At 52.6% G+C, this 13,204-nt stretch overlaps 2 protein-coding genes across 4 annotated transcripts in view; one reads left to right on the forward strand and one right to left on the reverse strand.

Moving 5' to 3' along the window:
- PAX3 (paired box 3) overlaps window positions 1-1,850 on the reverse strand; it is a 99,449-nt gene extending 97,599 nt beyond the window's left edge. For all 3 annotated transcript variants that reach the window (XM_003818670.6, XM_063595289.1, XM_008972032.3), the window contains exon 1: window positions 1,052-1,850. In XM_003818670.6, coding sequence (XP_003818718.1) covers window positions 1,052-1,136 — 85 coding nt within the window. In that variant the 5' untranslated portion in view covers window positions 1,137-1,850. The remainder of the gene's footprint in view (window positions 1-1,051) is intronic.
- A 4,501-nt stretch (window positions 1,851-6,351) lies between these two features.
- On the forward strand, window positions 6,352-6,909 carry LOC117979474 (coiled-coil domain-containing protein 140). Its single transcript, XM_034955261.2, has one exon. It carries the CDS (start codon window positions 6,352-6,354, stop codon window positions 6,862-6,864), a length of 513 nt encoding a protein of 170 aa, XP_034811152.1. The 3' UTR covers window positions 6,865-6,909.
- Window positions 6,910-13,204: the final 6,295 nt, after the last annotated feature.

A 13,204-nucleotide genomic window follows, 5' to 3' on the forward strand; every position in this document is an offset into this window, starting at 1 on the left:
GCAACTTAGGAGACCCTGCAGCTGGTAGAGAGTCTAGCTTGCTCTAGAAACAGCCTCCTGGCGAAGAGAAGTTCACCCAGGAGCTGGCCTTGATGAACTCTGCTCCCACCGATCCCTGTCCAATTGGGATCTCTCCCTTTCTAAGGGACTTGGGCCAGCTGATAGCCCTTGGGGTTTCTAGCCAAAAGTGCAGCAGCCAAGGGTCAAAGAGGGTCCAGAAAGGAGGCCCAAGCAGCAGTGCCTGTGTCACCTGTTACATCTTGGGACAGAGACCACAGCAGCGGCAGGGCTGCTCCTGGGCCCCCAGCCCCCATTCTTGCTCTGGGTGTTACATTCTACTCTAGGCTGGGTGTGAAGGGAGTGGGTGGGGGGGCGATGAGCATCTCTGCTGGGGCGCCCTAACCTGGAAAACCATTGAAAACGGCTCAGGCTTGCAAGACTTCCTGCCTCCCCGGGATTCCCAGAATCTTCAAGTGGACGGAAAGGCGATTCCTAAACAAGTTATAGAAACTTCTAGATGCTATTTGAGATACATAGAATTCTAATTTATTTAATTATTCTAAAAATTCCAATCACAATGGCGCGGCGTTAGCCACCACAACTTTGCAGGGCAAAAAAAAAAAAAAAAAAAAAAAAAAAAAACTTCCTGAACTAACATATGTTTCACAAGTGTGGGCGCAGCCGGGACAATTTCGAGACAACTTCAAGACAATTTCGAATGGACAAATTGCGGAGAAGTTGCTTCTGCCGCTCAGAAGCCGGTTCACCTCCTTCTCCACCGCGGCATTTCCAAAACAACAGGAACAAGTCTCCCCGGCTTGCTGCAGGCCTGGCCGCCCAGCTCCGCCAGGATTTGCAGAGAGCAGCGCGCTCCATTTGCAGAAAGGAAATCGAGTAGGTCCTCGCCCCCGACTGGTGCTTCTTGGGGTGTGGGGTGCCCAGGGAATGGGCTTCCTGGAAGCACCAAAGGAGCCTGCGGAGCCTGGGGATGGGGTGAGGCAGCCGGTCCCAGGCCCTGGGATCCAGGCGGCGCGCTGAGGCCCTCCCTTACCTTCCAGCGGGAACCCGCTGCGCGGGTAGTTCTGCCCCGGGCCCGGCCGCATCATCCTGGGCACAGCGCCGGCCAGCGTGGTCATCCTGGGGGCAGCTTCGCTCGGAAATTATATCCAGGTGAAGGCGAAACGGAAAGGCGAGTGAGGCGCGGATGACCCTCGGGAACTATCCGGAGCGTGGAGAGCCCCTCCCCAAAACGGCTGGAGAGAGAGGGAGGGAGGCGGGGAGGGGGGCTGTCGGTTCCTAGTCCAGAGGCCGGAGCTGGAACCCGGGAAAGGGGAGGACGGGGAGGCCCCGGAGTCCAGGATCCCGAGCCCAGGGCGGAAAAGTTTGGTACGAGTCTGGGCAAATGTTCCAGCGACTGATGTCCCTGAAAAGGGGGCTCAGAGAGCCACGGCGAGCCGGGGAGCCTGGTGAGGCGGGAGCGCGGCCTGCCTGAGTCTCCTCCTGTGGTGACACCGAGTGCGGGGATCCGGGCTCGGGAGCATTTATTAGTTCTTTTACCCAAAGCTTGGTCAGGAGCCCTGAGCTGCGATTGGCCGACGGGTAGACCGTCCCGGGTGGCGGAGACACGCGCTGATTGGGCAACAGCGACCACTTTCTCTTCCCATCTCTGGTGGTGCCCAGGCCTCTGCTGGCCCCGAGGGGGACCCGCGCTGCGCCCCTTGCCCAGGAGAGAAGGTTGGCCCGGTGGAAACTGAGAGAGACAGCCCCAGGGAGATGGCAGTTGCTGAGGGCGGAGAAGTTCCTGTCTCTCTGTCTCTCTGTCTCTGTCACTCTGTGTGTGTGTGTGTCTTTCTCTGATCACTCTTTCCTTGACTTTCTATTTCCCTCTCTGTCTCTTTCTGTGCCTCTGTGTGTGTGTCTCGCTCAGCCTCTATTCCTCTTGTGATTTCCTGTGTCTCTCTCTATGTCTCATTTTTTCTACCTGTAGGTCTCGCTCTCATTTCTCTTGGCTTACTGCCACTGGATGGGGCACAATTCCAATAAGAAGGCATCTGGGGCCCCAGACATATTTAGCTTTCCTTCCTGTGGTCAGTGCCCCTTGGCCTAGGCTTGTTAAGGGGTCCTCCCGATGGGGTTCCTCCCGGGAGGAGTCCAGGGTGCGCTGATGTTCTTTTGTCTTCTCCGTCCGCAAGCGGGGCTAATGTGAAGCACAGGCAGCCGTCGCTAGGCCCAAGCACTCGTTAGTTGAAGGCTGGGGGTATGGGGGAGGGTGCAGAAAAAAACCTGGCTCCTCTTCTTGGTGTAAAAACCGCTCTGGCAAGCTGCTGTTCTAAATCTCTACGTATAGATCCCCGATGCGTCGACAGAGATGTGTCTGTATGTTAAAGTTTTGCCCGGGTTCAGCGTTTGTTCTCAGGAATTTATTATGGCATTCAGACTAAACTGCTGGAAAAATAAAAGGAACGAAGTCTTGGCTAGGAGCTGAAGTGTCCCCAGCAGGATATGACGCCAGGAGTGTTGTAAAGACTGTCTGTCCTTAGAGAAGGTACCATTGTGCATAGCCTTTTATTTATAACTTGGTAAGTGCCAGCGAACTCGCCTCCTTTACACCCCCGAGTGCCAGCCCCGCGCTCTGCACTGCGCTTTATTCGCTCGAGTCTATTCAGGGACTGTCACTCCGGGGCCGCGAGGTATTCAGGGCCTTAATCAATCAAAAGGATGAGAATCGGGCAGGTTTTTCCCTTTGAAATAAAGGAAACAATGCCTTCTGGGCTTCAAGTTCCCCCTTTTCCTTTTACGATTTTTGAATTTTTCCTGCCCCTGGAGGGAGTTCTCCACTCCTCTCTCTCTGTCCCCCTCCCCCACCTCCTTTGACAGTTTTGACGTGAACTCGGGCCCCCAACCCTACTTCCCCATTCCCTAATTAAGGCAAACTCAGAAGGCAAGATGTAGGGGGGTGTGGGGTATAGCTGCTCAGCAGTCCACAAGTTGGCCCTTTAAAAACCCACTCACCATTAGGGAAACCAGGCAAGCTTTCAGCCTGCCTGATGCCAGAAGGCTTGGTTGACCCTCAGAGCCACGGAGACAGGTCTCAGGAGACTCCCAAAAATGTCTGGACCCATGAAGGAGGCATGTGCCTTGTTTAACCTGGTTTTACATTAAATGATTCAATTTTTCAAGGGGAAAATTTTCTCATTTTCTTTTTAAGGCGTTGGGGCCACCAAAGCCTGTGTCCGTATGTTTTAAGCCACTTCTCAGCGATAGTATTTTGAGAGCTAGACTTTTTCCAAGTTTTCTTCTTCCCAAAGGTTGAGCAGAGTCGACAGAGCACTTTCCGGGGTCAGCGGTAATTGCTGGGTGAAGGAGGTACCCGAAGTGTAATTTCAAGAAGGCAAAAGTAGGCTCAACTCTCAGCTAAAATAAACTATTGGACCCCGCGAGCAGTTAAAGAACATCTAGAGCTGAGTCTCATTTGTTTTTGAGCCGGAGGCTTGGTCTCCAAGCCCTCCCAGCGTCCACCCGTCTCTCTCCTGCCGGGAGTTTTCTCTCCTAAGAGCCGGCAGATGCTGGAGGGAGGCGCTTGCTGCAAGATTCCTTCTCCCGGTCCCGTAGATTGCAGAGTCCGCGGGACCGTTGAACGGAGGTACTGCCGGCTGAGCTGGGTCTTAAGTGCCCATGGGGGCTGGTTCATAAACTAGCTGTCACTTGCTATAAACATGTACAAATGGAGGCCACAAGGATGTGGGGGTGCTGGGGGCCTAAAGCTCCGGAATCAGGAGGCGACTCATTTTCTCTCCTTTCCGGCCTCTTTCTTTTCTGCCGAGCGCTCTGAGATTCATATGTACCCAGATGATCAGCCCGGCCCTTCTCCACCGGCCAGTGGCCAGAGGTCCCTGGAGACCCGGAGAGGGGTGGGAGGGCACCCTTAGGCTCTGGACAGCTGGGCCACATCCAAAGACTTAATGAATCTAAATTTCTTGTGGCCTGTGTCCCCGAAGTCCGACCTGGGATGGCCAGGACAGCAAAGTTGGCTGAGGCTGCCTGGCCTAGGGCGCCCGCACGCCGCCAAACCTAACCCGGCTCAGAGCCGTGACTCCGCAGAACAGGGCGCAACAGGTCTCAGGAATGCCGGGTGATTCCAGCCACTCTTTCTCTGTCTCCGAGTCTTGGGCCTCCCCTTTATTTCTTTCTGAAGTCTCTCCGGAGCCCAAGCCACCCCACACCCAAACCCCGCAGCTGGATGGGAGTCCAGGCCACTTCCCTATCCGCAGCCGGTGGGCCAAGGAGTCCTGGTGCCAAATTTGGCCGCGGTACAGGCGCTAATTGGTAAAGGGATGACCCAGCGGTGGAGCTTGGAAGGCGAGGGCCCGCGCCCTGCATCCTTGAACCCTGGTTTGGGAGGCAGTGACTTTTCCCTGGGCTAACAAATTACCCAGAAAGCATCAGTGGGACTCTCCACAACGGTGTTGTGAACGAGTGTAGCGTCCACTCACGCTCTGTGCACGTTCGAAATGAAACGGGAGCCTTGAAGACGATATTTGGATAATTTGACCAAAAAAAAAAAAAAAAAGTGGGCGGGAGAGATAGCTTCTGTTGTCCCCTCTGCGCCTCTGCCCCCAGTTTCAGAGACACTACAGGTGAAAATAACAGCGGGCTGGCTGTCCAGGCCTGAGTGGAGCGTGCCCTTGTTAGCTTGAAGGTTCTCCCTCGCAGCCCGTTTGGATGCGTGCGTCTACAGCCCAGTCGCACTTTGGTGACCGGCCTGGGCTGTGAAGCACCCTTTAGCGAACAGCCTCCGCACTTGGGGACACTGGCACAAGGGTTTCATGGCCCGTGGACTTCTCAGGGCCTCTGAGGGTTGACTTCATACTCAGCCAGACACAGGTCTTAAGAGGAAATTATGATCTATGCAAAATAATGTCCCTGACCTAGTGGGGAGCGGGGGTGGCGTCTGCCACTCAGACCTTTTTCCTGCCGTCTGAAGGGCCGAGCTCTGGCAGGCTGACATGGTCGAGCAGAGAAGCTCCTGGCCACCCGCCCGGCCCCAGGCGTGACTCTCAGGATGCAGTAAAAGTTGGGCAAACGCCGAGAAACCCTCAATCCCACAGAAAGGCTGCCGGGGGCTCACGGGGAGGACATCAAAACGCCAGGTTCGTGATCATGAGCTTCCGGTCCGGATGTGATGATACAGGATTGGTGAATGCCCGGGTTAAACCCGTGGTCCTTCGCAGCCGCTGCCTCAGTGACCGTCATTAGGCCCCCCGCAGTTATTTGTCAAAAGCATTGGCGCCGCTCTTCTCCCCATCGAAAAATCAGTCGGGATGAGTTCGGATTAAGGGACTAGATGAGGATGTGGACATCTCATTGAAACATGGTGTAGGCCAGCCGAAGTGGGTTTGCTCCTTCAGCTGCGGGAGCCCCAGGGAACGTGTGAGCGGGTTTACGATAAGGAACATATGGTTTGTGGGAAGATAGGAAGGGAGAAGGAAAATAGGAAAGGAAAAAGAAAAGAGGAAAAGAAGAGAGAGGTACTTTTTTTTAAAAGGCAGTGAGGGAGGGAGAGAACTAGTTCATTTGGGTCTGAGAAAATTATTTTTAGGCAAACAAGGAAGACAAGATTCCGCCGCCCGATTCTCCAGGGCGGGAAGAATAGGATGTCTTGTAAAAAATAAGTGAGTCCTGTCTAATCTTCCAAAAAATGTTCTGCTCAATTCGGTAAAAGTTCATGGTGGGGTGGGGGTGATGTTTAGAAGAGAGATTCTTCGGTAACTGCTCTTTGGTGTGTGTATTCGGGGAGTGTGTGTATTCGGGGTGTGTGTGTATGTGTGTGTGAAAGAATCTGGTGTGTGTGAAAGGGGTAAGGGTTGAAGGGCCTTATTTAGCTGGGGGACCGTCTTGTATAGGGAGCGGGCAGCCTAGGCCTTGGAAAGACCAGAAAATCTGATCTGTGCGGAGGCAGGTGAAGGCTGTGAGTGAGGTGGGGGCGGGAACAGAGCTGGAGGAAGTGAATAAAAGAAACCTTGGGGTCCGTTGGTTTCCTTGACTCGTGGAGCAAAAAAGTAGGCGAGTGACCACTCCAGAAACTCCTGCCTCCGGGCGCCGGTACATAAAGAGCTGGGGCTGTGTGTCCTGCTCTTGGGGGAGGAGGGTACTGGGAAGGGGGAACTAACAGGTCTTTCTTTCGCTCGGATCAGGACTGGACTCCTTCTGACTCCACGCGGCCCCAGCTCCTGAACCAGCGCAGTGAGCCTCAGCCGCTTCTCAAACTGGGTCTCAGAAAATTTCTCCTCGAGATGGATTTCAGCGGCAGGAAAGAGGGGCCAGTGACGCGAGGAGCAAGAAAAGAGTAACATGGGAGATGAATGTTCAAACCCAGATCTCCTCGCTGAGCCTGGAAGCTCGCCACCGTGGGATCACGGGAACCAGAGGCAAGAGGCTGCGAATGAGTCCAACACCCGCGTTCCTCGAGTTTTAAAAGCACACCTGGGGCCAGAGACTGCACAGCCAACTAAACGGAGTAAACGCAACAGGTGGAGGAGGCAGAGTTGTCAGGGGCCAAGCCCGGCGCGATCTGGCCAGTTCTTGGGGAGCGCGGACCTGGGACTGCAGAGAGGCGTTTTGAAGAGTGCTGCGCGCACCTGCCTCTCGGAGATATCCAACTCCACCCGGGCGTCTCCTGAGAGCGCACAGTCCACAGACCCCGGGAGGGCTGCCCGCCCTAGGACACGAACTCTCCCGACCCCTCACTCTTTCAAAATTGGGGAAGAGGCGGAGGAGATGAAAAAGAAGAAAGAGAGAGAAGAAAAGAGAGAAAGAAGGAAGGAAATTTTAAAAAATAATAAAAGGAGGGAAGAATGGAGGTAAAACGCGGGGGAGAGAAGAGGGGAGAAACTCTCATCACCACAACCAAAGCAGGAGGCCTAAGCTTTCTGAATTTCTACACATGACTTGCATTAAGTTCCTTCCTAGACCTTAAACTTTTTCATCTCCCGTCACCCAAGAAAACACCCATTTCCTCTTTTAAATAGTTTCTTTTTCTGGAGATGAACCTTTAAACAAGTCGTACGTTTGGGAGCGAGGGACAGGAGAATAATTTTGATCCAGAACCTTGGAGATTGGAGAAGCAGGTGTAAAAATTCTAAAAAGATGAAAACTGACCATCTCCGACACAGAAACCCATCGAAAGGGGCCACCGAGACCAGTTGATTAGCTGGAGGGAGCATGCGGCAGAAGTGCAGACCCCTCGCTAACCCGCCAACCTCCAAGAGCCCTCTTGCAGAAAGCTGCCCGGCTCCCCACGGTGGCCCTGCGCGCGCACCATCCTCGCGGTCTCGCTTCTTCGCCCCGGAAAACTCTATGAGGGGCACCCCAGCCTCAGCCGGGCCAAGAGTTAAGACAAGTAGCCCCAAGAGGAAGGAGCCTCAGAGAGCCTTTCTTCCTGTTCTTCTTCGTCTTCTTTTTTTTCTAAACGAAATCTAATACTATCTGGCTGCAAAAATATATTATCACCGGCTCTCAGCCTAAGAGACTAACATTTGGATATGTAGGAAATGTAATCTGCATGGCTAATTGATTCTCAGCGTATCAGTTTAAAGGATAAAGATCGATATCTACATGATGGATATTGTATTAATAGGGGCATAAATAAAGGCCGAAGAGTCGTTACCAAAACCTTTGAAGCCGCTTTTCGGCTCTCGGGCCCTCCACGCGGCCAGTGGGTCTCTCCCACCTCCCCGCCCCCAGCTGCTGCTGGGCAGGGAGCATTTGCTTCCCCCTCCAACCCGGGACCAGGGTGGAGGAGTCTATGGTTAAAGCCAAAGTGTTTCACTGCGGCAACGCTGGGGAAAGGAGGTTCTTTTTTCCTGGGCTGCAGCAGGTGGACAGTAAGGCCCGAGAAAATGTAGTATTTTAACAAAACGCACCACTCCCCGAAACACACGTATACGACCCACACAGGGACACAAACAACCACACATGTACACACACACACACACACTCACACACACACAATCACGCAGGGCGGGGAGGGTTCTCAGCGTTCCCTGAGCGCCCTTTGGCCTTAGAGACACGGAATAAATTCTTCTTTCCATCCCTCGGCCCCCTCCCAGAGGGCAGCGACGAAAGCCCTGGCCGAGCACAAGGATCGGTGATCTGGGCTCCTGGAGGTACCCTCTAGATGGGGTAAGGACGGGGAAGGATCAAGAGGTTCTGCGGGAAGTGTGCGGGGCTGGGGGGCGGGGGTGCCCGCCAATGTCCGCAGAAGGCAAGGAGGCCCACTCGAGGAGGGCTGGGTGGAGACAGACTTGAGTCGGGCCCTGAGCCCCAGGGAGTGCGGCCCGGTAGATCTCGGGGCGAGGGGAACAGGATCGGGTACACTTGATCCGGAACAAGAACGCCTCGGCCTGGCGGTTGCCCGTTAGTCCCGGATCCCAGCGGCCGCTTCACCACTGAGCCCGAGCCGCCGAGGGAATTTTCCAAATGCAAATCAAACACCCTTGGCGCCCCCCTTCTTCATTAATTAAGAGGAACGTTTCGACAAAACCGGCGTAATCTTTATTAATTACGCAGCCCTTAGCGCGCCGTTCGCATCAATCACGCCCAAAGCGAAAGTGCAGGGGGCGCCTAATCCCTTCCCAGAGCGCGTTTGGAGAAGGAGCCGCGTGGCCGGCGTTTCCACCGTGACTTCCACCTTTCTGGGCTCGCCTGGCGCTGGCTGCTCAGCCGGCTCGCAGGGAGGCCTTTCCGGAAACACCGGCTGGCTGCGCGCTAGCAGGACCGCTCTAGATCCCCTGACAGGCCGGAAAATAACCCCCACTCACTATTTGGGCACGCGCTCGTACGCAGAAACTCGCACAGGGACTCGCGTGGACACTTTATGGCCCATTTCCTCCGTCCCCTCACCCTCAGGCTCAGTGGGGACCACGCGGTTCTCAGTCCTCCTCTTCCCTAGGACCCTCTAAAAAGGAGCCTGGGGCGAAGTGACAGAGGGAGGCAGAAAACCTCCTGTTGCCCAGGACGCCCCGAAAAACTGCTCTGGGGGATGGGGCGGGGAAGACCTTAGAAGTTGTCAGGGCGACCAACTCCTCCCAGGTGACCAGGTTGCCATAGGACCAGCACACTGCTCAGGAGTGAGTTTTGGGGAGAGAGAGGGATCCTCCAGTTATTGCCATAGAGAACCAGGAAAGTTCGCAGCCTCCGGGTCGCAAGTGGGAAAGTTGACTGGAGATTGCGGTTAGAGGGGGTGGGTGCAAACTCAGGTTATTTCCGGGTAGCCCCGCAGCAGTCTTGTCCGCTGAAGGCAGGTTACCCTGGGCTTTCAAGGGAAAACGCCTTGGGGCGGGGTGTCCTGTGCGACCACCTCTCTCAGCAAAGCAGGGTTTGACCTCTTGGCCTGACCTTGCTCCCTAGTCCCACTCTATACTAGTAGGTCCTAACCTTTCTGCGCTTTGAGCCTGGACCATCGTCCCTTCAAGAGATTCTACTGGATAAAAAAAAAAATTATAAAAGCTGGATCAAGCTTGGCGTCGGAGGTCTGGCCCTCAGCTGGTTCCCACCCTAAAGGACTGGCCTGCCCACCCTCACGTCCCCGGGCGCCCTTGGCTCGAGGGCCTTTCGGAGCCTCCACGGGAAGCAGAAAGTCGCACCTCACACTGAGCCTTTCCTTCGAGCGCTCTGCCGGGAGCTACTGAGCCCCAGCACGCAGCCTTGGGCACCCGGTGGCGGGCGAAGGAACCTGCCCCATTGTGCTGCTTGGGCTGCACTAGCGGAGACGAGAGTGCGTGTGGGAGTGGCCCACTAGCACCACCCGCCAGGGTTTAGCAGCGCCTGGAGCACCTCCCTCTTCCCTGCTGTTTCCTTAGTGCTGGAGCTGGGCACACTCCGGTGTCCGGCATTCTCACATTCAATCATTCATTCTCCCTCTGAAAGTTCTCAGGCTCCTTTGCTCACGGGTCATCTCTGGACCTGAGACACCTGCGAACCTTGCGGATCACCAGATTATTTTATTGTTCCTCTCTTCCCCCACTGAATCGTCGGCCGGGCTAGTCTTCCAGTTTCACCTGGAGTCGATCTCACTCTGGCGCACGTGGCCTTTCACTTATTCCACATATACTTATTGAGCTTCTACTACGTGCCATTCCGAGTGCTGGCGCCACAGCAACGAAACAGACCAAAGTCTTTGCCCTGGCAGAGCTGATGGTCTAGAAAATAGCAAAAAATAATATAGAAATGCACCCTGCCAGGAGATTGGTTGTAAGACTGAGGCTCAGCTCTGGAGAAGCTTGAAAGACCAAGGGTGGGGTAGTGAGTGGGCGGGTAAGAAAGGCTGGGGTGCAGTTGATATTTCAGCAGGAGTGGTCTGGGCAGGCTCTACGGAGCTGTAGCTCCTTGCAGAGAAGGGAGAGAAGGAAGGCGTGTTGGCTGAAGGAAAGGCAAGGACAAAGGAAAGTGATGAAACCATGTGGTCCACAACACTTTAGTGAATGCCTACTGTGCTGTGGCAGTCTGAGGTCCTGGAAAACTCCTGGCAGGGCCTGGGCAGCCAAATCTGCAGATATGCTTCCCTCCAAAAGAGGTAGTGCTTGCCTCCTCTGTGGGCCCAGCATCTCTCTAGATATTTCCCATTGTCTTCTTTGGGAAGATATTTCAAAATGGCTATGGGAGGGGTGACGGGGGACTGAACCTTCTGATGGACCGGCTGAGGCTCCCTTGAGCTCTGTTCCTCTCACCACCTCCAGGGGTAGGGTAGCTGTCACTGTTGACATGACAGACGTATGAGCCTCCTCCCTTCCAGTGATCGTGGCTCAAAAATCCAGGATGGTCCTGGGCCTCTTCATCTAGCCCCCATCGGCTGAAAAGTGCATTTTTATTTGACAGAAAATGACAGCGCGCCTTCTTGGTGTCCAGATCCCCACTCTACAGGACCTGTCACTCCCATTTCCCATACGAGAGGAAACTCCCTCCAAGGCAGGGGAGATGTTGGGAAAGCTAGGAGTGCCCTGCTCCACATTGTGGCGGCAAGTCTGTGTTTTCCTCCTGGGTGATTTGGAGGAGCTACTACCACTTTGGCAGTGGGAGGGGTGTGGAAGACTCCTCTTTCCAGATAATCCAGAGGAGCCCAAGGCCCTAAAGAACTAGTCATCATTCCTTGGCTGGTATTTCTGTGAGATAAATGGAAAATAAACCAGCAGGAAGAATTCAGGAGGAAATATTTTCACAAGGTTTCATAAGTTATTACAAAGTCTTTGAACACATCTTTGAAAGTCTAAGAAGTCTGGGACCAAGGAATGCAACAGATGAAGTGGAGGCAACAGTGTGTTGCCCTGCAGTAGAGGCTTGAAAAAAGTAGAGGCTTGAAAAAAGACAATGGATTTTCTTTCTTTTTTCTTCCTTTCTTTCTTTCTTTTTTTCTTTCCTTCTTTCTTTTGTTTTCTTGTTCTTATTCTTATTCTACTACTTCTTCTTCCTCTCTCTCTTGTCTCTCTCTCTCTCTCTTCCCCCCCCCCCCCCCCCCCGCTTTACTTCTTGAGATGGAGTCTCAAAACTGGTCTTGAACTCTTGGTCTCAAGCCATTCTCCCACCTTGGACTCCCAAAGCCACTGTGATTATAAGAATGGGCCACCGTGCGCACCTGACTACACTACAGGTTTCTCAGATCAATATGCAGAAGTGCTTCACAGTCAAAGAGAGCGGTACTTACTTATCACAAGAACCACTGATAAAGTAAAACCTACGAATAAATAACTTAGAGCTGCTCATCAAGGAAGTAAACAGAAACCTACACCGGTGGAAGAGGTGAGAAGGCCCATGTTGAAAGGGAATCTTCATGGCATCTCCAAACCTAATCTTCGTATCTCCAAAAGAATCCAAAGAGGTTCTCAGAAAGACCAGGTACCTCTGTCATAATGGGGACATGAGAACCGTGCCTGTAATAGAAGATAATCTCTGGTCCCTCAGTACAAGGTCACATGATAGGGGCTTTGCTCCACTCTTCTGCTTGGTGAAGCAGTTTGACTTTCAGAAGAGCAAACTGTGTGGGTTTCACTGGAGGAGGATGACTCAGGAAGGCAGGAGCCAGACCACGGGACATTCAAAAGCAGGGTGGCAGGAAAATTCAGAGAAGCTTTCCAAGCTCAAAAAGCAGGAAAGTCCTAGGAATGGATAATCTTAGAGACAGAAAAAAGGAAAAACTCCTGGAAAAAAGAGAAGATTGCTCCAAATTGAAAAGAACGATGGAGGAAGAGAGAGAGAAATAGAGGGAGGCATCAAATATCAGAATATAATTACTAAGATATTTCTGATAAAATGAATCCTAACTGATGTTCTACATGGAATCCAGGTGGTATATTACACTAGGCAACAATGATCATTGTCAATTGGAAGGACACAGTTGCACTGGGAGAACTGATCTGCATCCCCAATTCACTCTTCCATAATAGGGGAAAAAGATATTAGAAAGGAAAATGCAATATTTATGATCCTATCATGGGCTAGACAAATTACATATACCCTTACTTTGTACTGACTTAAGAAAAAACCTATTTGTTTTGCTCCCAAGGTTTTAAAATAAATCGAGTTTGCACTTTGCCTGCTCAAACCTTGCAAAAGTGCAGAAAAATAGGAGAAAAGGTGAAGGTAAATATATCAAATACTTGGAATAAACCCTTTTAAAGTAGAAGTCACCGAAGTGCCAGGATGGGAGAATCAGGGAAGAGGATGCCACTATGCCCTGCTTAGCATTACAAACTGCTAAGCCATCTCACCTTTCACCTGTCTCAGTCTCTGTCTTGGGGACGACACTCTTCATGAGATTTCTCGGAGGACATTTTGGTGTCTTGGGGCTGGCAACACGAGAGCTTGGAGGGCCTGCTGTTTCTTGGTCCTGCTGCGGGGGGTCCCCATCCAAATAAGCTGAATAAGGTATCTCAGGAGAACTAAGGAAATCCACATGTGGTGACGATAGTACTTGATAATGGTGAATCATAAAAGTATGTGTTTATTGAGTGCTTAGTATGTAATGGTATTGTTCTCACTATGTTACAAAGATTCATCTACTTACTGCTCAAATCAATTAGGTTATATCTAGTTAAAATGAGAAAAGGAGGTAGAGATAGGTTAATTAACTGGCCCAAGGTCATACAGCTAAGAAGCCGCTGTGTTAGGGTTTAAATCAGGACAAGGTTATGTTACCAGTCCTGGTCCGTTA

The sequence above is a fragment of the Pan paniscus genome, chromosome 13 (genome assembly GCF_029289425.2).
Source record: "Pan paniscus chromosome 13, NHGRI_mPanPan1-v2.0_pri, whole genome shotgun sequence".
Classification (NCBI taxonomy): Eukaryota; Metazoa; Chordata; class Mammalia; order Primates; family Hominidae; genus Pan; species Pan paniscus.